The sequence below is a fragment of the Echinops telfairi genome, unplaced genomic scaffold, assembly GCF_000313985.2.
Source record: "Echinops telfairi isolate 266 unplaced genomic scaffold, ASM31398v2 ScPeMD7_7475;HRSCAF=8513, whole genome shotgun sequence".
Lineage (NCBI taxonomy): Eukaryota > Metazoa > Chordata > Mammalia > Afrosoricida > Tenrecidae > Echinops > Echinops telfairi.
In genome coordinates this window covers 17,273,013-17,299,838 of record NW_022111379.1, presented here as the reverse complement: position 1 = coordinate 17,299,838, position 26,826 = coordinate 17,273,013, and the positions used below count along the sequence as shown (strand labels likewise).

The following is a 26,826-nucleotide window of genomic DNA, read 5'->3' as shown; positions in this document are numbered from 1 at the left end:
CCTCACTCACACAGATGTGTTGTTACCCTGTCACCAACTCTGCTGTCTCTGTATCTCCTTAGACATTGGCTCAGCCTCAAACCCACCTCAAGATGCATTTTTATATCCATTATCCTACTGAACACCTTTTTTCCCCCAACAACATAAATGCAACTGTACATGTGGATCTCACCAAACAGAATACTCAGGAGTAGAATGGACTACATCTGTGGAAAGGGACAAGGGAGATGCTCAGTATCATCAGAACAAGGAGAGAAACCCACTGCGGTACCGGCCATATACAAATATGCAAATTCAAGTAGAAGATGAAGAAAATTACAACAAGTCCACGAGAGCAAAAGTGCAACCTTTATATATCCCTTGAATTGACAGACCATCTCAGGAATAGATTTGACATGTTGAACCTCAAAGACCGGAGATTTGTGGGATGCGATCAAGGACACCGTGCAAAAACAAAGGAAAGGTTGTTAAAAGACAGGCAGAAAAGACTGTAAAACTTGCTCTTGAATGTTGAGTAAATGGAAGAAATGATGAAGTAAACAGGCTAGCCAGATGTCACAGGGTGGCTCAAGAAGACAAAATAAAGTATTACAATGAAAGATGCGAAGATGTGGAGTTAGGATAACAAAATCCTCAGCATTTTTCAAGCTGAAAGAATAGGAAAAAAAACTTCAAGCCTAGCGTTGCAATGTTGAAGGATTCTATAGGCAAAATAGTCACCAACCCAGGAAGCAAACAAATAAGATGGAAGGAATATGCAGACTCACTGCAGCAAAACAAATTGCCTTATATACAACCATCTCAGTAGGAAGCAAATGATCAAGAGCCAAAGGTATTGAGCTAAGAAGTTCAAACTGAACTGCAGACATTAGGAAAAAAACAATGTTCCAGTCACAGAGGAAATAGCAATGGGAATGTTTCACCAGATGCAGTATTTGTGGTGCTCACTCACCGTATACTAAGAAATTTGGAAGATAGCTACCTGGTCCACCAACTAGACGAGATTCAAATGTGTGCCCATTCCAAAGAGAGCTGACTCAAAAGAATATGGAGATTATTGAATAATATCATTAATATCTAATGCAAGTACAAGTTTGCTGGAGAAAATTTTTAAATGATAATAGCACACTGATAGGGAATATTCCAGAAATTCAAGCTGGATTCAGAACAGGGTATAGAAGGAGAGCTCACACCGCTTATGTCAGTCAGATCTGGGCTGACTGCCCGGAACACCAGAAAGATGTATAACCTGTGTTCTACTGACTCTGCAAAGGCATTTGACTATGTAGATCACAACGCTGTGAAGACAGGAATGGCAGGCACTTAAATTGTGTTCACATGGAATCTGTACATAGGTGAAGAGGCAATGGCTCAAAATCAGGAAAGGTATGTATCAGGATTATGATCTCGTCACCTGCTTATTCATTCGGGATGCTGAGCAAATAGCCCAAGAAATACTCTATGAAGAGGAATGTGGCACCAGGATTGGATGACGGCTCATTCGCAACCTGCAGTGTGCAGGTGCCACACTCTGGCTTGCAGGAATTCAAAGAAGACTCGAAGTTGAAGACTTCCGTGAAGGTCAAAGACTATATATGGATTGCATCTAAAATAAAACAAAAGTCCTCTCAATGGACACTGTTGATATCTCATTTTAATTGGATTCGCAATCAATGTCATGAAAGCAAAAGTTAAGAACTTAAACGACTCACTGCTTTGGACAAAATGCTGCAAATGACCTCTGGAGTATTCAAAGGCAAAGATGTGCCCTTGCAGACTAAGGAGCTCCCGACACCAGCCATTCTGACAGAAGCATTTTCAATCGTCTCATATGCTTTCACAAGCTGGGCGATGCATAAGAAAGACGAAGAATTGAAGCCTTTGAATGATGGTGTCGGTGAAGAATATAAACAATGTGATGGCCTGTTAGAAGAAACCCATCCGTCTTGGGAGAATCATAGTCAGATTGTTCCTCAGAAATGAAGATGGGGATGAAAAGAGGAGCTGATACCAAGGACTCAAGTAGAAAGAAAGGGTTTGAAAATGATGATGGCAAATTATGTACAAATATGCTTGATACAATTGGTGTATGGATTGTTCTAAGAGCTGTAGGAGCCCTCAATAAAATGATTTATTTTAAAAAAATAAGAATACTCTCTTAGAGTTAAAAAAAAAAAGGAAGAAGAAAATAAAAATGAAGAGGGTGTGATTTTTTCCCCTCATATACTTTGGACATAGTATCAAGTGGGACCAGTTCTTGGAAAAGGACATCATATTTGGTAATATACAAGGTCAACCAAAAAAAAAAAGGAAGAAGAGAGAGAAAGATCCTTATGGAGATAGATTACACAGTGGCTGCAAGAATGAATTCTAACATAGCAATAATTGTGAGCCTGGTGCAGGAGCAGGTAATGTTTCCTTGGGTTGCACCAGGGTAAGTAAAAAGTATTGCTACTGGGGTGCCAGCTCCTATATGCCTGGGTTTCTTGCAAGTAAGCAGACTAAAGCATGTCTCTCCGATCTAACCAGTGCTCTCAATAGCACACGTTCCTTACTCTCCTTCAAGCGTCTTCAAATAAAAGGTCCAATCCCAGCAGTGGCTGCTGAGGGAATCAGTTGGGCCCGTTAAATTCACAGAGGAGAGGTCAGCTCATAAGGTCAATGGTGAATAGTCTGGGAAATTCCAAAGGATTCATCTCAACAATTTTCTCAAAAGACACAGATGATCATGGGCGCTTCTTATGAAGAAGTTTTAAGAAAATAGAAAATTATATTGGTTAAAAAAAAGGTGAGAAAGTTAGGCTGGAGACCCTTTTCTCATAATAACCAGGTACCTGCTCATTCTTCAAGGCTAACAAGGGTCGACAAATGGGGATTTCACTGGGAAATCTTACCCAGAGATCCTACGTCCCTGATCTCACGCTTCAGCCGTCTTCTTCTTTCCAAATTCCAAAGCCTGTTTAAAATGGACGCAATTTGAGTTCCTCAATGATGTCCCAAACATGCCGTTCTGACCTGGTGCAAACGGAAGAGCGCCGAGTTTGGGGGGTGGGGTAGAGGCTGGAAACACCACCTTCAGAAATGTACAGATCATCTATACTGAGGCCCTGTAAAAACAGTTCGATATTGTTTTCATAGAAACCTTGACGTATCACGGTTGTATGGTAGTGAAACTCTTTGATGTACCTTGAAACACTGAGTTGCCATGAGTCAAAATCCACTAGACGGCACCAAATGACACAGACCACCTTATTTGACTCTTGACATTTATGACAGCTAAGCCTGTGGGTCAGAACCTGTTCTTATTATTAAGAATTTACTCAGAGAAAGGTTATTCAATTAGTGAATGGGGGTGCCGGGACTTGAATCAGGGTCCTTTGGCTCTGTAACCCTATGCCGCCCTTTCATCCAACAAATAATATGAGGGAGCTTCAAACAGCCGTTGGAAATATGGAATCAAAAGATAATGGATTTTTTTCCACATGAACTTCTTGGGAGTTATTGGGTCTACAAAATGCCAAACGTTGTACTTGGCACTCCTGCAAATGTTTTCTCATTAAATGCTCAGAAAAGTCCTGGGAGATTTCTGTTCTAATTCCCATGGTGAAATGAGGAAGCTATAGTTCAAAGGACTTTGTCCAGGAAAACACAATTGAAATGAGAAAAATTTAGGACTCAATTGTAGTTCTCTGATTCTAAGCTGAGTCTCCTACTATGTTAGCACAGGTAGACTAGAGAAACAAATTCATAGACACTCATATGTGTTATAGGAAAGAGGTTTATGCAAAGAGTAATTGTACCTTAAGAAAACATCCCACTCCAGTCCAGATCAAGTCCATATATCCGATATTAGCCCATATGTCAAATGCCAATCTATAAAGTCCTCTTCAGACTCATGAAACAATGACACCAAGTACAGGAAGAACACAGGCCAGTGGGCAGGGAATCTTGTGTATCCAGTGGTGTTGTAAGCATCTCAGTGCTGGCAGGGCTCCAGAGGTCTGGCTCCCTCAGCCTCTCTCCATGTGTCTTCTCCACAGGGATGTCTCACCAGGTGTGAGCCTGTGTCCCGCCTCCAATGAGCTATTTATCTCCTTAGCGCCCTCAAATAAGGTCATCAAGCTACTACCTGATTGACAGGCTAGATCAACCCCTTCACTCTGAATCCTCCAATTGACACCAGATTATGTAACTACCACACATACACATGATCTATAACCCGCAGGTTTGCGCCCCGTGTAAAATGGCAACAGCAACGGGCACAGTAAGATCCAGCAGTGACAGTGACAGTAACTGTGGTGGGATCTGGCAGGATGCCCTTTGGACAGAACCAGGGGATTGTGGATAATGATAGAGGGTTCCTATGACAATCACATGAGCTAGTATGTGTAAAGTGTCAGCCAAACCAAACCCATTGCCATCAAAGTGATGCCAACTCATAGCAACCTTATTTATAGAGGGTTGCTGAGACTCAAATCTTTCCGGGAGCAGACGGCTTCATCTTTTTCCTGCAGAGTAGCTGGTGGGTTTGATCTACCAACCTTGTGGTTAGCAGCCTAATGCTTAACCCATCACACCAGCAGAGATTCTTGCGTAGGGCTAAATAAGTATTTTTGCTATGGCTGTTGCTGGTGTTATTCGTACCCCTGACCTCTGGAGACAAAAAGGATAGATTAAAGGGAACCTATTTTTCTCTCCTTCCCCAGAGTACATAACAGACAACAAGGGGGAGAACAAGGGAAGAAAACACCACCAAAATTTTGGAAACCTCAAAACAAACAGGTGAGTGGGGACTCACTTAGCAGACCCAAGAGAGCAGACGCCTGAACCAGCATTGGGAAAAGTCAAGAACACTCAACTAAAGCGTGGTCCCTCTCAAAGTTCAGCAATGAACAGTACCAGTGACTCCTGGAGAGGGGGGTGATGAGGAAGGAGGTAAAATAAAGATAGCTGGAGGAAAAGCAGCTACGAGCCCTGATGATCTTCTTTCCATTGCACAGCCATGGCCCTGCCTGAGCTCCGTTCTCTCTAGAAGGGAATCCCAGGGCTTCTAGACTTGGGGCACCAGCTCGGTTCTCTAGAAGGGAATCCCAGGGATTCTATAGACCTGGGGCACCGGCGTTCAGTGAACATATGTACTCTGAAGGTTGGGCCCTCACTCAGTTCCTACGGGGAGGTCACTCTTTCTTCCTTCAGGGAAGACTCTGAAAGTGTCTTCCCATCATATTCTGAGAACTCCTAAAAGAAAGCTCTAAAAATACCACCGGACTGGGGTTTTCCTAACTAAGGGGCCCCGCCAGAGAAGTCTGCCCACTGACTGCTCAAATCTAAACGCTCCTTTCAGGAAGAGAACACAGAAGAAACGGGATCCCGAAGGACACAAACACAACATTTTCCAGAACTGAAGGACTTCCTTTTACAGAGTGTAGAAGTCCATTCAGGCCCCAATTCAATGGATGAAAATAAAAGCTAGAAGATAATAGGATAATATTTCATATATCGAGTAAAAGTTAAAATACAAGCTAGACTTATAAACCAAACCAAACTTCCCATCAAGGTAGAACAAAGATGAGTTTAGATTTTTTTTTAAATATCAAAAATTAACTGTCCATACCATTGCTCAGAAATTTATGGAGGGTGATTTACCAAATCAATAATATAGCCTAAGAAAGACGATGACACAGGACAAAAAGAAAACAAACTGAAAAGTACATGCTTCGACACAGCAGAAAGACCAAAGGGAGTTTTAGGGTAACAGTGAAGACTTCCATATGACAGCTACGCCGTACAAATTGAGGGCACTTATCCAGACTAAAGCAGTTTAGCAGGTTCTGCAGCAGTTTAGAAAGTTCTGGAAGAAATTTGTCTAAGATTATATAATCAATAGAAGATCTAATGCATCAATCATCTTGAAAGGAGTCTTTGTGGTTGAATTGTTATATGCAGCAAAAACAAAGAAATAATTACAATTTAATAACATAAGTATAAAGAAATAATAAGTAAAGAGAAAGCAGACAAATGAACAATTATATACAAAAGGAAATGTAATTATAGCTTCTCAAATGGCTTAGCTCCAAATAGCATTTCACAGGAATGACATTGTAAATATTGCAAATTCACTTAACCAAAAGGACAATACATTAGGCTGAGAGGCTGGGAGGGTGGGCAAGGCGTATGTATGTGAGGAGACAGTGGGTGGGTGGGAAAGAGAATTAAATTCCCTTCTTCTCCAGTGGATTTAAAAACCAAGAAGTTACATTTTGAAAAATGTTATTTTGAAATACAGCTGTCCATATCAGAAATGCCAGCTAGAAGACTTGACACTAGTTGTCTTTGTGGAAGGTGAGATGGGTGCAAAGGGCAGGAAAGAACTTTCTACTTCTCTCATACCACATGGAGTTCATTGTCTCCTGACCTACATGTGTATCTTTGATTAAAACACCACCTGAGCTTTAAATGATCTGCTTGAAAGTGGAGTGGGTGACGGCCAGTTTTATTTTCCAGTTCAGCATCTATACAACGAAGGACACTGATCAGATCATCTCAGAGGCCCTCCTCACGCAAACAAAACCAAAAATAAGCCAAGGTCACTGCCATCCAGTTAATGCTGACTCATAGCAACTCCCTGTGGGTTTCCAAGACTAACTCCGGAAAGTAGAAATCACAGTCTTTCTCCCTTAGAGCTGGTGGTTTAGAGCCGCCAACCATGAGGATTGAAGCCCAACACATAACCACTACATCACCAGGGCTCCCGGTTCAGTATATCAACCACTCATGATGCCTACAAACACTCATGATTCCTGCCAGAGTGGCTGATAGCTTCCCACTAGAGATTCGTAGGAAATGGGGGTTTTCTATGCACTTCAATGACTAGAAGGAGCTCTCGTGGCATAGTGGATTCCTGGTTGGGCTGTTTACCATAAGATCGGCAGTTCAAATCCATCAGCCCCGCCTTTGGAAAAAGATGAGGCTATCGCTTCGTTGAAGATGTACAGCCTTGGAAACATACAGGGGCGGTTGTCAGTTTCTACTCTGTGCTGTGGGGATGAAATTGTCTGCTATGAGTTGGAATTGACAAGAAAGCATTGAGTCTGGTTTGTTGTTGTTGTTGTTTACTTGTTTGAATCATGGGTAGGGGAATACTGAGAATGAAGAACAATGCTATGTGGGAAGAGGACCCAACCTCAGTGACCTTCTCAGGGACAACTCCTAAAAAAATAAGGCAAAGGGCTGGGATTGTCCCACCCCCTCTCCTCCCCTGCTGTGTACTAGCATTAAATAAAGGGAAAACGTATTGAAAAGGGACGAGACCCTACACTAGCCCTTTCGAAGCTTACCACAGACTCAGCAAAGGAGCCCCTAACCAAGTGAGGAAATCCTGAACGATGGAGAAGACTCCGGCCATCAGGCAGGGCAGCCTCCTCTAGAGAGGCTCATGACCGAGAGGAGAGCCAGGCTCAAATGGAACCACAAGTCCCCATGCTTTTGTCAGGGGAGGCCTGGCTACTCCATGATTCCCTCTGCTCTTTCTGGGAACTCTCTTAAGCCCCCTCTCTTGGATTTGACCCCTAGTTCTGGAGAGGAAAAGATAGTTCAGGGTTACACGCTGTGGTTTTAATAAAACCTTTCCCCCTTGAGTTTAAACCTTACTTGATTTTTCGGTAAACACCATCGCTGTCAACAAGAAAGGGTTTTCCAAGAACCTCCTGCTAGACTTGAGTCACGGCAGGGGGACCTCCGTCCTCTTGCCTCTCCCATGGCCCGTCCTGGCCCCAGACACATGACAGGCACCTGGGGAGGGGCGACTGGTGGAGGAAAGGGCTCAGGAAAGAAGGAAGGGCTTGGAGAATTTGAGGAGCAGGAGAGCTTCCCAACTTGCAAACACCTTCCTCTAGTGGAAACAGACCCGTTTTCAGTGCTGGAACAGTGTTCCTTGGGAGTGACGCGGCCATGAAAATTAAAACGGGCAATGACGCCGCATCTCCCCCCGGCTTTCCTGCTCGTTGCCGCAGTGCCACTTCCAGTCACCGTGGAACCGCCTGGCGATGTGGGCAACTGCACACGTGAGAACCGGTCACAGGAAGGTCCTATAACGTGCCCCGAGAGACTCCTGGAAGGATACTCGAGCAATTGTGAATGTATTTTACAGCCTAAAACAAAGGGTGGAGGAGGGAAAACGGATTTCTTACTTCTTTTCACTACTTATATTTTAATTTTTACCGTGACTATTATTATTTTTTTAATTTAAAAAACGAGCTCCGTTTTGCACGAAGGAAGGAGATCGGAAAGCAGAAAGACGTTACTCCGCTAAGGTGATTCCAAGAAGTCTTTTGGAACCTGGGCTAAAAAGAGAGCCGATGTTCTCTCAATAAATCTTAATAAAAATTAATTCGAGAAATAATAATGTTAGATGATACTTAATGAGGTCCGACTATATGGTAGGCACAATTCAAAATTATTTATACCTCTTAACTCTTTTAACCCCTATAACCTCATACTATATACCCATCAATCACCCCCACTTCACGAGGGCACTGAGCAGAAAGCATGAAGACACTCGCTCTAGGAGGCATTGGCTGCCTCCTTCCCCATCCTCCAGTGCGGACCCGGCTCCCGGCCTGTCCTGGGTCCTTCTGGATGGTGAACAGACAAGCGGCAGCATGAATGCCCATCAGGTTTGAGGTTCTCATCCCAGTGTCTCCAGGCATCCTCTGAGACACAGGGACAGAGGAGCCCTCTCTGAAAGTCAGCCACTCTGAGGAATGCGTAAGATCGACTGAAGAAAATTTGAAGATTGCCTCGGTAAACTTTGAGCAGAAGACTCCCCTGCTAAACCTCCACCACTCATAGGGCATCTGAGTGAAACGGAAAAAATAGGTATTGTTAAAAGACATTGTTAGGAAGAGCAGAGCCAAGTTGATGCAAGTTTATTTTCATACCGTAGCACAAAAAGGAGGCACTGGCATGCCAGGCTGGAGCTCGCCCAGGGTGGGGAGCCTGTGAGGGAGAGGCGTCAGAGGAAAGGAGGCGGTGCCAATTAGCATGGATTCTTTCAGGAATGAATCACTTCCCTGAGAAATGACTTATTCACTTAGTTTCCCCACCACTGACCAATGAGCCACGAATTAGTTTGTGTACAAACCCCACTAGTTGTTGCTGTTAAGTGGTGAGTTGCTTCTGATGCCTAATGACCACATGTACAAAGAACAAAACAGGGCCCGGCTCTGTGTTCTCCTCCTAATTGTTCTGTTTCAGCCCACTGCTGCTGCCACCGTGCAAATCCCCCTTGTCAAGGGTCTGCCTCTTTCTCGCTGCCCCTCTACTTCACCAAGCATGATATCCTTTTCCAGGGACTGGTCTCTCTTGACAGTATGTCGCCATCCTTGCTTCTACAGCAACAGTCTGGCTGTATTTCTTCCGTGATAGGTTTGTTGGATGTTTGGGGCAGTTCATGGCACTTTAAATGTTCTCCTCCAGCATCATAATTCAAATGCATCAATTCCTCTTCGGTTTTCCTTATTCAATGTGCAACTTCCACATGCATGACGCAATGGAGAACACCATGGCTCAAGGCAGGCACTCCTTAATCCTCAAGGTAACAGCCTTGCTTTTCGACCTGCAAGAGGTCTTGTGTAGCAGATTTAACCAATGCCGTGCATCGTTTGATCTTTGGACTGCTGTTCCATGAGCATTGATTGTGGATCAAAACAAGACGAAATCCTGGACAACTTCAATTTTTTTTCTCCATTGGTCCTGAGGTTCCCCATTAGTCCAGTTGTGAGGATTTTAGTCTTTTTAACATTGGGTTGGAATCCATATCAAAAGCTGCAGTCCTTGATCTCCATCAGCAAGTACTTCAAGCAAGCGAGCGAGATTTGAATATTGCGGGTTATTAATAAGCCTACCTCCAATCCTGATGCCTCACTCTTCTTCATATAGTTCAACTTCTTGGATTATTTACCCAGAAAAAGAATGAATACGTATGCTAAGAGGACACAACTCTGATGCATACCTTCCTTGATTTTAAACCATGCAGTATTCCCTTGTCTGTTCATACAACTGCCTGTTGATCCAAATACAGGTTTTTCATGAGCACACGGGCGTGTTCTGTAAGTCTCACTCTTCTCAGGTTACCCACAGCTTCTTGTGGTCCACACCTTTACATAGTCAATGAAACACAAATGAACATCTTTGAGATCTTCCTTGCTCTCAGTCAAGAGCCACCTGACATTAGTAATCATATACTCCTTGTTCCACATCTTCTTCTGAATCGAATCTGACTGTCTGCCACTCTCTGGCAATGCACTGCTGCAACTGTTGTTGGATAATCTTCAGCAAAAATCCACTTGCATGTAATATCAATGATATTGTTCAACCATGTGTGCATTCGGTTGGGTCATCTTTCTTTGGAATGGTACAAACATGGAGCTCTTCCAGTCTGCTGTTCAAGGAACTGTCTTCGAGGAGTTTTGGCACAGGCGAGTGAGTGATTCCAATGCTCCAACAGCTTCTTGAAATATTTCAACTAGTATCCCATCAATCCCTGGAGCCTCGTTGTTGGCTACTGTTTTCAGGGTAGCTTGGCCTTCTTCCTTCAGTACCACTGGTTCTTGGTCATAAGCTACCTCTTGAAATGGTTGGTGTTGACCAGTTCTTTTTGGTACAGCGACTCTGTGTATTCTTTCCATCTTCCTTTGATGATTCCTGCATCGTTCAATAGTTTGCCCACAGAATCTTTCATTATTGCAACTTGAGGTTTCAACATTTTTGAGTCCTTTCAGTTTAAGATATGCTAAGTGTGTTCTTCCTTTTGTTTTTCTAATTGGAGGTCTTTGCATGTTTTCTTAGATTACTTTGTATTCTTGAGCTTCCCTTTGAAGTTTTCTGTTCAACTCTTGGACTTTATCATTTCTTCCATTTGCTACTCTATGTTACTCTTAGCTACTCTATGATTAAGAGTAAGTTTCAGAGTCTCTTTGGATATCCACTTTGATCTTTTCTCTTGTACCTAACTTTTTAATGGCCATTTGCTTTCTTCGTGTATGATGTTCTTGATGTCATCCCACGGCGCATCAGGTCTTCTGTCGTTAGTGTTCAGTGCGTCAAATCTGTTCTCGAGATGTTCTCAAAATTCAGGTGGAAATACGCAAGGCTGTTTTTTGGCTCCTGTGGACTTGTTTTAATTTTCTTCAGCTTCAACCTGAACTTGCATATGTGCAATTGATGGTCTGTTCTAGAGTCACCTCCGGGCCTCATTTTAGCTGCTGATATTGAGCTTCTCCATCATCTCTTCTCATAGGTGTAGTCAACTTGTTTCTGTGTATTCCACCTGGAGAAGTTCAAGTATATAGTTGCTGTGTGTATTTCTTAAAAAAACAAACAAAGTTATTTGCAATAAAGTAGGTTGTCTTGCAAAGTGCAATCATGCGATCTCCAGCTTACGTCATCAAGGCCATCGTTTCTAACCACCATTCCTTCGTCTTCGTTTCCAACGTTTGCATTCTAATTGCCAATAATTATCAAGGCATCCCGATTGCATGTTTGACCTATTTTAGACTGAAGAAGTAACCAGAATTATTCAATTTCTTCATCAATACCTTTAGTGGTTAATGCATAAATTTGAGTAATAATTGCATCGACTGCATTTCCTTATAGGCAGGCATATCACAGTTTACTAAATTACAATTCCTAAATTCAGTCGTTTACCTGGAACAAATGATTTTAGGTGAACCTCAGAGCCCCTGCTAATAAAATGTGATGGTGATGTGGTTTTCACAAGGATGGGCAGCAGTTTGGTTTCTTTATGCTTCGAGTTAATAAGGCCCTGCCCTGTCATCAGAATGATCTTTTCACCTACCCATCCCTTGCACATCTAACTAATTTGCTAATTGCTCTTGGGGTTTTAAGCTAATTGAACTTAAATGAGTGTTCACTCTGTGTAAAATGGGCATACAGAATTGAGGAATTTAAACAGTCCATATAAATTAAAGAATTTAAAAGGTTCACATGTTATAAAAGTTGTAAGAGCCCCCAATAAAATGATCTTTTAATAATAATAGTAATAAAAGGTCCACATATACCTCCCTTAACACAAGGTTCACAGTGGTAGGTGCAACAATGCAAGTCTTTGGTAGTTACGTAATCTATTGTCGATTTGAGACCTGAGAGTGAAGGGGTGGTGTGTAGGCTGTCAATCAGGCCACAGCTTGATGACCTCATTTGGAGGTGCTAAGGAGATAAATAGCTTGCTGGAGGCAGGGCACACACTCACTCCTTAAGGGGCATACTTGCTGACGAGACACATGGAGCTACGTTAGAACCCTGGAGCTGAAGGAACCATATGGAGACACCTGCCAGCGCTGAGATGCTTACAATGCCACTGGATCCACAAGACATTCCACCCACTCGCCTGTGATCTTCCTGCATTTGGCATCATTGCATGTGTTTCGTGAGTCTGAAGAGGAATTTATAGATTGGTATCGGATATATGGGCTAATATCGGATTTATGGACTTGATCTGGATTTGGCTGGGATGTTTTCTCAATATTCAATTGCTCTTATATATAAAGCTCTTTCTTATACACGCGAGTGTCTATGAATTTGTTTCTCTAGGCTACACGGACTGACACAAAGCCTAAAGAAAGTATATGGGGAAGGGGGAGGGAGGCTCACTGCAGCAGATGGGGCTAGGATCTTGCAGGCAGGTGCTGTCTCGATGAGGCTTCTAGACTGGACGGGGAAACACCGAGGAGTACATGAGGATGGCGGAGCAGGGAGGTGAGTGAGAGGAACATGAAGAACTTTGATGGGTCAAGACATATAAGTGGGGAGAGATGGTTTAGAGAGACAGGTGAACAGAATGGGCCAGCCTTCATATAATCCTATAACTCTCAGCTCTCGAGAGCAGCAGAGCCTGAGACTTACCTCTGTGCCACACAGAGGATGGGGAAGGTGTATGATCTCACATTCAAGATTATGCATAGGGCAAAGGGGAGGGGAGTCTGCAGCTATATTTTAGGTACTTCATCATTTGACTTTGAGTTCTTCTAAAGGGTGAATTAACCTGGGTGGGCCTGATCTTATATTAGGAAAGTCCTTTAACAGTAGGCCCAGGGATTTAAAATAAGACTTTCTCTCCTGTTGGCCATAAAGAAGCATGCTGCATGCATTCTAACACTTCAGGGAGATTAATTCTGCCAAGAAGCAGGTGGATGAGCATTCCCCAAGTCCAGATGAGACGGTAGCATAGTTGACCAATTGATTATAGTCCTGTGAAATCCTGGGCAGAGGACCCAGGAAGCCCAGGCCTGGACTAATGACCCAGGGAGAGCTGGAAATAGGTGCCACATGCAATGTACTTTGCAGCAGAGGGAAATGAGGCATTGGGCTGCTAACTGCAAGGTCAGCAGTTCAAAACCACCAGCTTCTCCAAGGGAGAAAAATGAGGCTTTCTATACTCCCACAAAGACCTACAGTCTTAGAAACTCACGTGGGCAGTTCTACTCTGTCCTGTAAGGTTGCTATGAGCCGACGTCGACTGTATGGCAGTGAGCTTGGTTTGGGTTTTTTGTTCCCAAGAGTGGGCCTGGGTTAAACTAAGGATATAGCAGTCTCTTTTGTACCCAATTAAAAGAGAGAGAGAGAGAGAGAGAGAGAGAGAGGAAGCAAAAACCAAGTAAAGAAATTGGCAGTCACTGAAAAAACTCTAGGATCCTTCGGGTTTCTGCTGCTATTTATAAATATTTACTCCTCCCAGAATTCCTGACCTCACAGAAGAGCCTGCGTAAATAGTTCTGCTCCTTTACTGGAAACCGTGCGTGTGTGTGTGTGTGTGTGTGTGTGTGTGTGTGTGTGTGTGTGTGTGTGTCTGAATGTGCATGTGGATGTGCACATGCTGCTACGTTTTCTTGGAAGGGCGACCAGCAGCCAGAAAGGACTAGATGCTCACAGATTCACTTCCTGCTGCCTGTTGGCTACTTCCCTTGCCCCTGTCCCAGATCATAAACCCCAAGGCCCCCCAGCAGGCCATCCTTCCCTGATTCGATCTTTAGGAGACCGCTAAAGCAAACAAACTCAGGAAGTGGCAAGACGTTGGGAAGGGGAGGAAGTTCATGGCACAGAAGGAAAAAGAATGCCCCGATGTTCAAGGAAGAGGGGGGGCGGGGAGAGACGAAGGTCACCCGAGCATGCTCGGCACCACGTCCTGACCACGTCAGGCTGGAGCGTTAAATCAAAACTGGCACAAACAGCGGGGCACATCTCCTGGGGACATTCAAATAGCAACATGCTCAGGGATAAACAGCCCCCCGACCCCACCCCGAAGAAGTTCCTTGTAAACAACGGGAACAAACAAGGAATCTAAAGCTGGTTGCTGGGACGACAGTTGGGTGGGAGTCAAAGTCTGCTCAAGTGTCCAGAGAAGTCGTTACGAGGATGGTGCTTGGTGTGGTTTGGATTGAACTTTAAAACCGGGGAGGAGAGGCTACCTGTAGATGACGCCATGCTGGTGCAGGAACATGAGGGCGGAAGTGACCTCGGCCGCATAGAACCGCGAGCGGGGCTCGTCGAATTTTCGGGAGCGCTGAATCTGAAACATGAGGTCTCCGCCGTTGACGTACTCCATGACGAAAAAGAGGCGGTCCTGCAAGAAGAGGAGAGAAGCCAGTGAGCTGCGGGCCCACAGGCAGGCAGGCAGGCTCCAGGGGAGCCCACGGAGCGAGTCGCGGGGGGTCCCGGGAGGACACAGCTAGAGAAAAAGCACGTGATTCAGACAGGTGAATACGGCGAGATGGGATCCCTTTAACGTCTCTGTCCTCACGTGGCTTTTCCAGGAGAAAAATGGGCCGCCACAAGGGTAGAAAAGAGACGTGGGGTCTCCGATTTCTGTCATGAACTTGAGGGGTGGCCTTGGACGAGCCTCTGTTCTCCAGAGGCTCCAGATCTCTGCCTACAAGGGGGTGGGGTGGGGTTTGACAACGTCTGTCAAAAAATGAAACTACAGTGAGTGTTATATGAGCCCCCAACAAAGTGATTTTAAAAATGAATGTAAAACAATGAAACTACAACCTAGTAGAAGTTTTTCACGATTTTTTTGGGAAGCCCTCTCCATATGTGCGGTAGCTGGAAGAACGTCCCGTCTGGCAAAAGATACCAATGTCCTTATCTCTGGAATCTGAGAATGCTACCTTATGGGGTCAAATTCAAAAAGAAAGGCTTTTCAGAAGAAATGTATATTTTTGAGTTGAGATTACGTACGTAGGGCAGCTCTGGTGATGTTGCCGGTTAAGCATTAGGCTGCTAACTGGCCATTCACACCCATCCTCTGCTCTGTAGGGGAAAGATGAGGCTGTGTGTTTGGTCAAGATTTACCTTGACCAAACCATTTATATATATAACCATTTAGATACATAGATAGCTAGATACATAGATAGATAGATGATAGATACATAGATAGATAGATAGGTAGATAGATAGATAGACAGACAGATAGATAAATGATTGATAGATATAGATAGATAGGCAGATAGATAGACAGACATAGATAAATGGATGGCTTCCTTGGCTACATTTCAAAAAATCCAAAGCTCTGAAGAGGAGTCCCCCCGACCCCCTTCACTCGCTCGGTTGGTTTTGACTCAGTAACCCTGGAGCCTCAGCCAGACATGGTACTTAAGGATGGGCTTTGGGGTGAGGAAGGCTTCCCTCCCAACTCTATCCCTTACTGGCTGTGTGGCCTCAGGCAAGCAGCTTTGTCCCTCTGGGTTCAGTTTTCCCATCTGCCAAAATGAGGACGCTAGCAGGGCCTGGCTTACAGGTATCGTATGAGGGTGGAATTACATGTTACAGTGCCCACCGGGTTCAGAACCGGCGCTCTGTCAAGATTATCATGATCCAGTCTTTGCGTTTCCTGTCCTGCCAGAATCTCCTCCCCTAACCACCTCTTGGGCATACCAGTCCTTTCTTCCCTGGATTTCGATGGCATCACGCTCCTGATTGTTGCCCTATGTTCTGGCAGGGTTGTATCTGCCTCTCTGTGGAGGCTTCTCCTCTCCTTCCCTCTCCTCGGCCACTAAGTGCCGGGGTCCCAGGAGGCTGGCTTCCGGGCCCTCCCCTTTGTGAACTCTGAGCTGGCTGAGTGATCTCATCCTCACCCAGGGCCTAACACACCTGCACACAAACACTCTCCTCCATCCAGACCTGTTCTCCACACTCCAGCCTCGTTTACCCAACTGTGCTTCTGACATCTCTTCCCAGATGCCTCAAAGGCTGCCGACATCCTCAAAACATAATTCCTCAGCACACCGGCCCTCGTGGTGGGTCTCATGTCTCACGGAAGGGCTGCACTATTCAACCAAATTCACACGTCAGAAATAAGGAAGCCATTCCTAACCCCTCCGTCCCCTTCTTCCCTCACACTCATTAGCATGCTCTCCCGTTTTAAAAATACTCTACCTGTCGTATTGTATTTGTCTTTATATGCTTTCTGTGGTAGCATTCACAGTGCAGGTGTCTATTTTTATGTAAGTGATGTATGTCTCCACCCCCCCACCCCCCAGTAGTCTGGCTAGTTCATGAGGGCAGGAACTATTGGCAATTCTGACTTGAGGGACCTGAAATAGGTGCTTCTCTAGCACTAGTACCTTAGTGAGTTATGTGCTGGGTTGCTAACTGCAAGGGCAGCAGTTCAAACCTACCAGCTGCTCCTCAGGAGAAAGATGAGGCTTTGGGCAGTTCTACCTTGTCGTCTAGGGTTACCAGGAGGTAGAATCCACCTGACGGCAGTGAGTTTGTTGATCATGACCTTTTAAAAAAGCACGCATTGTGTGGATTACAAAAGGACACCCACAGCGATGGAGTCGATTCTGTCTCCTAGTGACCTCGTGGGTGACACAGCAGAAGTACTCTGCGGGGTTTTCTTTCTGGGAACAGACCACCAGGCCTTTCTTCTGCGGTGCCATTGGGGGGATTCAAGGGACACCATGCTTGGTCAAGTGGTGGGGCAGCGAAAAAGAGGAGGCCCTTTGGCAAGATGATGGACACCGTGGCCACAATGGGCTCAAGCATTGGAACCGTTATGAGGATGGCACCGGATGGGGGGAGGGGTTCCCTTCTGTCGTCCGCAGGGTCACCTACGAGGCAGAGCTGGCTCAAAGGCACCTAAACCACAAGCAGAGCCACAGGTTCAGGGTTCAAGCAAAACCCAGACGCCTCAGTCCTGGCATCTGTGACTCCTTACTGCTTTCGCACTCAAGGGAGGAGTCGGTCTGCTGCAGGGGCCTTCGTGCAAGGTCGAATCTGGAGACGAGGCCAGTGCGGACCATCTCAACCCACACGGGTCCTCAACTGCCCCACACTGGATGACAGCCTTGGACAGGTCTTTTGCCCCAGTGTCTCCCCGTCATAGCGAGATTGTCAGCCCTTCGAATAACACGCTTGAGTTAGTTTATTGTGCCAACCTGGCCGATAAACACATGTGGGATTAATTGAAGGACGGAGAGATAAATGGCTCGGTGAGCCTTGCCTTTCGAGTTCTCAGGTCTCTTGCTTTGTGATGGTCGGACCAGGGTGCAGCTGCCTTAGCCAGTTCCCTACTTCAGGCGCAAGGCTCACTTCCTGCAAGACATTCCTGAGGAGAAGCCACACGGACCTACCCTGATGCAGCCCTGGGTGCTGGAGCAGCCATGTGGAGACCCCTGCCAGCGCTGAGATGCTTACACGTTCACTGACTCGGCTTTCCTCCTGCAGTCGGCATCATCGCCTCTGCTTTGTGAGATGGAGGAGGAATTTGGGGACTGGTGTTGGGCATATGGGTTAATGGGTGAATATTGGACTTGTGGGGTTGGGCAGCACTGGGTTGGGATGCTTTCTTGATGCGCACTTAACCTTTATATAAAACTCTCTCTTTTACATGAGTTTCTGTGGATTTGTTTCTCTAAAGTACCCAGATGAATACAACGCTCAGTCAGCACTAGCTGATGACCTCTCGCCTAGGGAGGCCTTCAGTACAAAGGTTCCCATCCAACATCCCTACCGTGAGAGGGCAGGGGGGGAAGGGCTTGGCTGGTTTAGTTCCTTACTGTCTCCCTGGAAAGGAGGGCTCTCCACGGCGGACTCTGGGGCACGAGATCGTCAGGCCTTTCTTCTGAGAAGCCCCTGGGTGAGCGCGAGTCACCAACCTTTCCGTGAGCAGCGGCGTGTGTGACCTTTCCGCACCAACCTGGGGCTTGGCCCTGGCTCAGTGGGCTCCTGATACGTCTCTGTTGAATGCGTGAGACTTGAACAGTCGCCAAACACCAGGCTCCAGTTGATGGAGATGCTATTGTTAACCGCCTGTTAAGTTGTTTTAACTGCCGGGCATTTTGAGCTCTGGTTTTAAGCCGCCTTCGCCTGGCCCTAAAGCATTGTCAAGTCTTTTTTTCCAAGGTTAAAGTGTGAGGTAAGGTTCTTACCTCCCCTCCCTCTATTCAGTGAGTCTGGATGGTTTCTGGCCTCCACCGCTCACACCTTTGAGAAGCATGTTTTGATGCTGAGGGAGAACCTCAAGTCATTCTGGGAACTGCTTAATTACATAAACTGAAATCAAAAGAAAGTTGGCAAACCCAGCGGCTACTCGTTAATCCCCTCTTGGCATCGGTGGAAAACCGAGCAAAACAAAAAACCAACTTCCTGGTAAAGTAAGCAAATCTGTTTTCTGAGGTAATCAAAGATTTTAAAAGCCTATGCCACCTCCTCCTCCCTTAATCTCACCTGAATGTCTCAAAAGTTACGGTCTTGTGATAGCAAGTAAAATAATCAAATTAGGAAAGAGATTATGTGTCATGGCTATTTAGGGTAAGCACAGTCAATAATCATGACCTTCGGGCCACAAGGGCCACACCGTGTGTTGGAAATTCCCATTGGGCTCCGTTTCTCAGAGTGCTAACCTTTCCTGCCTTTGAAGGGAACACTGGGCCCGCCCTGTTCATCTTTCAAGGGTGATGGATAGCCTGAGGCTTCCTCCCAGCCGCACTGCGTGCCCTTCTACTCGGGTTTGTTTGGACACAAATTCACCATCGTTTGTTAGCTGTTTACATGTGCAAAGATTCTATCGCCTGTGAATCAAATCCACATGAGGGACCAACAAAAGGTTGGCCGTGGGCCAGCTGCCTTTGATGTGCTGGTGCCGGCATGAGGGGTGCCACTAGCGTGCCAACGAAGAGGACCACGCGGCCTTGTTTCTTGCCCTGTAACCTCTCTTCTCCTCATTGCCGCATTTTGAAGCAGACCAGTGCAATGGATCTTTCTGGGTGCCCAGCCTGCCTTGGGTGCGTCAGGGGCAAGGTAGATGATGGCTTTGGTTTCCGGCCTTGCCACTGGACACAGGAAGCTCTAGCAGGCAACAAAAATGGCTTTATCGTTAGGGACTAAGTCGAGTTATGATCGCATCTCCTTTAGCCCCTCTAGATCCCTGGTGGCATAGTGGGCTGTAATCTGTCTTGGAAATGCACAGGGGCAGTTCCACCTGTCCTAGAGGGTCGCTGTGAGTTGGCGTGGACTCCATGGCGGTGGGTTTGGTTTCTGGGAAAATGACCAGGAGCCCTGGGGGTGTGGTTGTCCACCCAGGGACACTGGAAGAAATGCCTGGCGATCCCCATCTGGAAAACCAGCCATTGCAAACCCTATGGAGCACAGGTCTACCTCCCAGGACACACACGGGGTGGCCCTCGGTTGGTGTCAACTGGTTAGAGATGAATCATCTGACCCAGGTTGCTACCTCACTCACTGTCACCGAGTCCATTCCAACTCCTAGCAACCCCGTCAGAGGCCAGGGAAGAGCTGGCCCTGTGGGTTTCTGAGGCTGTAACTCTGTGGTGTAGAAAGCCTTGTCTTTCTCCTGTGGAGAAGGCAGCTGGTGGTTTCAAGCTGCTGACCTTGCAGTTAGCAGCCAAACGTGTTAACCGCTGCGCCACCCGGGCTCCCTGCCCAGGTTGCATGCTGCGAATCATTTGGCATGACTTTTCTACCCACCGTGTTTGTGACCCCCACCCGATGACGTTTTCCTGATGGGCCTGGGTAAGAGACCGTGGGCACAGATACTGATAAGATGACAGGACTCTGAGTGATTGTCAACAGGGTTAACTAATTCTGGAAAAACTTGGAACTTTTAAAAATGGGGTTGAGCAGGTTTCTGCCCCACTGGGTTTAAAAGGAAGGAGCCATCCTGGAAGCAGGAAGGAAGCTCTCACAACCAGCAGGAAGGAAAAGGCAGGAGTGGAGCATGTCCTTTGGACCTCTAGATCCTGGGTGCTCAGTTCCTTAGGGTCAGGGCGCAGAAAGCCCTGTGTCTGTCGGAGTGGCAGCAGCAGCACAACCAAGAGCCTGAAGACAGAGCACTGGGCTTCCGGGAACGTGGGGGCAAGAGGCTGGCTTGTGTGGTGGGGCACCTCCAAGAACCAGAGCAGGGACATTAGGGTGGCTGACCCAAGCACCTTCAGACTGAGGCTGACGGTGGAGGGGACCACCCTTTCGGCATTTACCAGCAGGGTAAAAGAGCCTTGAAACAGTGCCTGAGTCGGACAGAGGCCAGGCCAAGGGGCTAAGGGCCAGAGAAAGGCCTGCCTGCAGGACCAGATAGAAGAGGGTGTCCTGACCCGAGGACTATGTCCACACATTTTCTAATCCCGAATTATAACCAAACCTCTCTAAGAAACCCCATAACCGTGAGTATTGACTGCGTTCTGTATGGTCACGTAATACATTCTTGCACCCAGAGGAGAAGTAGAGAGTGCTGCTGGGGGAGAGAGAGTTGGTGTCGGGACCGGGAACGGGAGGGAAAGAGGGCGGCGGCGGGTGTCTGACCACAGAACAGGAATCAGCCTTGGGCTCACGTTGCTAGTCAGACGCTGTACTCCTGGCCTTTCTTGTACAGTCCGTACCACTTAAAGAGATCATGATGAGAAACAGCTACAGAACAGTCCATTCGTGCTTTCTATAATGCTACTGGTGCCGAAACCCCATGGGGGGGCGGGCCGACTCTGCCCTGCTGTGAGGGTCACTGTGAGTCAGAGAGACTCGATGGTAATGCAATATGGTTTTTTTGCAATAGGAATCTGACTGAGATACAATTTGATTTTGGGGAAAGACCACACAAGTGTCGTCACACGGAAGGTCTCACAACATGTAGGCAGGGAGGAGACTGTCTGGCAATTAAGGGCGGCAGCCCTGCTGAGCAGAGGGGAGCAGAAGTGAGCCCTGCAGGTGGGATGAGACGGGAACGACCACTAGCTAGGAAACGTCTGGACAGAAGTTGAAGGCGATGGGCAGGAAGGAGAGAGATTGGGGAAGGTGGCTCTGAAAACACACGTGCCCGGAAAAGAACCTTGGGAATCCTGTGAGTTCGACGATGACAAAGGAATGCCAATTTTAAGAACGACCCTGCTGGAAGCAGAGTTCAGGAAGGATTTGGAAGAAGGTAGCATGAAATCGCTCCGTCTTTTCCTTATCTCCACCATGCTAATGGTTTTCATATCTCTGAAAACCAACTCTCCCTCCTCCCCAGCACACGCCCTTGGTAGAAGCAAAAGGAAGATCCATCTACCGTAGGGAAGTTCTCCTGATCAGCTTGTCTCCCATCGCTGAAGGGCGAGCCACAGAGAAAGCAAGCACAGACAACGTGAGGGTAAACTACAAATCGGTACATCACAGCATGGTGTCCCGGCTCTTGAACAGACACGGCACGTGAGGACCATCAGGAGAGCCTGGTTTCATGGGTGTGTACTGGCAGGGGTATCCTTTGAGAACAATCTCAGGTATGTACCTGGTATCCTAACTGTTGGATAGGGTAGATCACAGGAAGCTTTTCCCACCCTCACTCCTCTCTTGGTTGACAAGACTGTTCAGACCCCTTCTTTTTCGACCGCACACTCTTCCCCCTTATCAGAGCATCTCTCGGGCAGCGAGTCCGTGGGAACTCCCCCCTGCTTCCACAGTTCATGCCGTCGTGTGCGGTCAAGCAGATCCCAAGTCATCAACGACCCTGGAGAGTAGAGGAGAACAGCTCTGTGGGGTTCGCTAGCCTATAATCTTGACAGGGCCTGGTGGTGTAGTGGTTAGCGTCGGCTGCAATGCGCAGAGTCAGCAGTTTGGAGCCACCAGCTGCTCTGTGGGAGAAGGACAGGGCTTTCTAGGCCAATAACAGCTACAGTCTCGGACACTCACTGGGGCCGTTCTCCCCCCTCCTAGCGGGTCACTGTGAGTCCGCCTCCACTCAATGGCAGTGAGGTTGCATTTTTGAACTTGAATCTTGACGGGAGCAGATGGCCAGGCCTTTCCTCCCAGGAGTGGCTTTTGGGTAGCCGCCAAGGACTCGGCTCCTTCCACCGTCCACACGGGTCCCCACTGCATGCTCTTGCCCTGCGTTCGTTGGTAGGCCTGGAATGTCTTCAGAAAACGTAGGAAATGAACAGAGACCTCCATCCCTCCTTGAAGCCCCCGGGGCTGTAAAGGTGTGAGAGGCCCAGGGGCAGTTCTCAACTGGACTCTTGAGTTATGAGGTAGCTGAAAGACTCCCTCCATCAAGCCTTTCCCGACGATGGTACCATTTAGACTAAGTCATGTGAGAGAGGGGCACCCAACTGTGGGGCTTAGCTGCAGGGAACTTCTGCCCCACGGAGCAGCCCAGGTTTGCATAGGGAAGCGAAAGGTCAGCCGGGATCTGAGAACTTCTGCTAACCACCATCCATTTTTCCCTCTTAGACAGAATTGTTACCCACGTCCACCAAGTACCTTTGGAAAGGAGGGATGAGTGATAACAAAGGTTTGTTTCCTCCCCCTTTCTGGAGATTTACCTGCCAATTCATCGAGAGTAAAAGGATCCATTCGAATCACGATCTGAATTCCTCAATGCAACAATAGCTGTGATGATGACGTATGTACTTGTTTTAATTGTGCTCCATAGGGGGTTCAATGGTGGTGGTGGTGGTGTGGGGCTAGGGAAGTGGATCCCCAGGCCTTTCTTCGAGGTGCCTCCAGTGGCCACCAACACCTCAGTTAGTAGCCCAGCACGTTCATTCCATTCAGAGACACGTAAGCGGTCATCAATTACCGTATATACTCAAGTATAAGCCAACCCGAATATCAGCCGAGGCACCTAATTTTACCACAAAAACTGCATAGAAAATATGCTGAAAAACTTGGCTTATACACGAGCATATACGGTATAAGTTGGAATAAATTCCAGCTGGTGGCTACTGGTTAATGTTTTCTTAAACACACATACACACTTATTGTCTACCTTTTAAGGTAAAATAGACTCCAACTGATAAAGCCATAGTGGGGGGAGTCTGCCTTACTTTTGATACAAAGGGACACGGTAGTTTTATACAAATTTCCAAACACAGCCTATTTGAAAAGGTATAAACTTCATTCATGTACATCTGATATTTGTTTCTAACAGCTTAAACTCTGATTATTTCACTTGACTTAAACAGGATGCCCAGAGTTTAAAGTGGCCCAAAGCTGCCTCTGTCTGACTCATAAACATTTCCTGCCTCTGATTAGAGCTGCACTTAGCTTAGGGAACAACTTCAAGTTAGTGCCAACCTGCCCCTCGCACTTTTATCTGCATTCGAAAGACAGGGGAAGGGGAAGAGTTTGGGTCCAATCAACCAGAGAACGCTTTCCTGTGATAGGATCATCAGCATCTTATGAAAAATGAGTTTATATCACCCGATATAACCCGCATGACAGGAACGGCTCTCAAGTAGACTAATCCCAGCCATGCTGGCCACGGGAGTGACCTTTTAGGAGGGCCAGCAGCATCTAAGTTATGCAGGAATGGGTTGTTGCTCAGTTTCCCCTTTGAGGATGACAGAGCGGAGGGTGTTCGGATGGGCCAGTGGAAGGTGTAGCGGTGCCGTGTGAAGGCCTCTCAAGTTCACTGCTTTGCTTTGCTGCCATTGAGCCTAAGCTGTTGCTTTGAAGTCTCTGACTTCCTCCTGGCTTCAGCCCAAGGGCCACTTTCCCCATCAAGAACCAATTCTGGGGTATGGCACCTAACGAGTGTTCTGTTTTTATTTATTATTATAAATCATCTTAGTGGGGTTCATATGACTCTTATCATAATCCATCCATCCATCCATCCATCCATCCATCCATCCATCCATCCATCCATTGTGTAGTCTCCCTTCACCCACATTTCTGTTGTCCTTCCCCCTGGTAGGGTTGTGGGTAGATCATTATGATTAGTTCTCCCTTTCTTCCCCCGCCTTCCCCTCCCCCTCCCTCCTGGTGTTGCCACTCTCATGATTGGTGCAGAGGGGTTTATCTGTCCTGGATTCCCAGTGCTTCCTGCTCTTATCTGTACCTGTGTACACGCTCTGGACTAGCCAGATGTGTAAGGTAGAATTGGGGTCATGGTAGTGGGTGGGAGGGAGGGGGAGGATGCATTACTGGTGAATGTTCCGACCCTGGCTGATCACCTGCATGCCAGAAAAGTAGCAAAGCTTCAAGAACCTTGCTCCTCAGTTATCTGCCAGGCCACTCTCCTGACCGTGTGCTAACGTTTCACACCCTGTGGGGCGGCCATGGCCTTCTCATTCCAGGCAAGAGGATGAGGTGATGATAGAGGTGGAGTCTGGCTTTGGTGCTACTAAGAGATCACCGAAACGGAAAGGAAAAATGATTGCTCATTGGGGGCCAGTGGCGGCCGTGACCAGGCTGTTTGAGGCCTAAGCGATGGGCTTACAAACCACTCCTTATAAGTGCGGTTAAGCATGGAAGTAGTCGTATGCTTATCACTTCACGCCTTTGAAGATCAGTGTGATATAAAGGAAAAACAAGTGTTGATGAGGATGTGGAAGAACTAGAACGCTTCTCCATTGCTGGTGGGGCTGTAAAACGGTAGGGCCTTTGTGGGAAATGGTTTGAAGTTTTCTCAAAGAACTAAACAGAGAATTACCGCATGCTCCAGCATTTCCACTCCTAAAGTACACACTCAAAAGAAGGGAAAAGCAGGAATACAAACAGATGTGTACACCACCGTGCATGGCTGCACTCTTTGCAAAGCCCAAAGGTGGAACTGCTTAAAGGTCCATCAGTGGATACTGACTCATGATTGTCACCCATGAAGAGAAACCAAGTCCTGATCCACACTACAACATAGATAAAGTTTGTAAGAATCGTGCCGAGGAAAAGAAATCAGTCATCTCACATGAGATGGCGAGACTAAGGAAATGTTTGGAGACCACAGTGGATGAGTGGTTTGGCGAACAGGAGCATGGAGGAGGGGGACAGAGGAGCTCTTAGCTTCGGGGACAATGAGCTGCTGTTCAGGAGGATGACCGAGACTGGAAACAGACCGAAGTGATGTCTGGACACCACGATGAATTGTACCTACAAAAACGTGGGGACAGCAAAGGCCTTGTTGACATATGTTTACCACAATTAAAACAAAAGTTCTCTGGGCTGTTCTAATCCCGCTTCTCCAAATGAGCGAAGAATCACATGACGGTCCTGTCCTCTAACCCTGCGCTTCCTATGAGCTCAGGCTGTTCCTCACAACAGAGAATGCAGATAGCACCCGACTCTGAATTGTTTTCCATGTGTACACCTTCCTGTGTCCCCAGCAAGAAGTAAACAAAGGGAGCAAGAATCAAAACAGCAGTCGCAGCTGTGACAGGAATAGCTTCACCCGGACTGTCCGGTCTATCCGCAGTGTGAGGGACATGCACCTGCTGGCCGTCTGAAGTCAAACGTGACCTCTATGCATTCCTCCTTCTCTGTTGGGCACGGGAAATGACAAGCCGACTTGCACGTTTCTGGGCGATGGAGTGGCAGATAGGACGAAGAAGAGATGCCGCCGTGACCGGTGAGGAGGAGCTGAAGGCGGTGGTATCGGTTCACCTCACTAAGTCCAGTCTTAGAGGAGAATGACAGTCCTACTGAAATGAATGAATGAATGAACCAGCTATAAAAAGGAAGGAACAAACCGAAGAGAACTGCTTAAACGATTTAAAGGACTGCCGCATGGAGGGAGACATGACCATTGTGACCATGGAAGTCCAAATGAAGAACGAGCACCTTTATTACAGCCCAGGGGTTCTCAACTTCCTCATGCCGCGACCCTTTCATACAGGGCCTCATGTGGTGGTGACCCCCAACCATAACATTATTGTCGTTGCTACTTCATCACTGTAATTGTGCTACTGTGATGAATCGTCATATAAATATCTGATACGCAGGATGTATTTTCATTGTTACCAATTGAACATAACTAAACATAAAGCACAGTGATTCATCTCAAAACAATATGTAAGTATATATTGTGAAATAGCTATGTGTTTTCTGATGGTTTTAGGCGACCTCTGTGAAAGGGTCGTTCAACCCCCACACAGGGGTCACGACCCACAGGTTGAGAACCGCTGTTATAGCCCAACCTTCTGTCCATCATTGGTTCCTGCTGCCTTACTCGGTGTGAGTTCTCTCCATCCTTGGCTGGCTGATCAACTGGCAAAGCTGGGAACAGAAACTCACCGTGTTCATTAGGCGACTGGACCAGATGAGTGGTCCCCCATGTTGGCTGTGCTATGGAATTCCTTAGGGCCATTCTGAAGAATATAGATTCCCAGGCCCCCTAGCAGAGCTTCTAACTCGAGGGTGGTTGCTGGGACTGTCTTTATTTTTAGAGGTCCCCAGTAGCTCCCGATGGTCAGTTGAGGTTGGAAAACCACTGGACTAGGTAGCCGCTGAGGCGCCTTGTAACATCAAGATTTGGTGTTTGCATGGCACCTTGTAACATCAAGATTTGGTGTTTGCATGGCACCTTGTAACATCAAGATTTGGTGTTTG

At 46.8% G+C, this 26,826-nt stretch overlaps 1 protein-coding gene across 2 annotated transcripts in view; it reads right to left on the bottom strand.

Annotated features, from left to right (window-relative positions):
* PRKCE (protein kinase C epsilon) overlaps nt 1–26,826 on the bottom strand; it is a 570,548-nt gene that overhangs the window by 90,523 nt on the left and 453,199 nt on the right. For both annotated transcript variants that reach the window (XM_004699760.4, XM_045285766.1), the window contains exon 11: nt 14,487–14,641. In XM_004699760.4, coding sequence (XP_004699817.1) covers nt 14,487–14,641 — 155 coding nt within the window. The remainder of the gene's footprint in view (nt 1–14,486; nt 14,642–26,826) is intronic.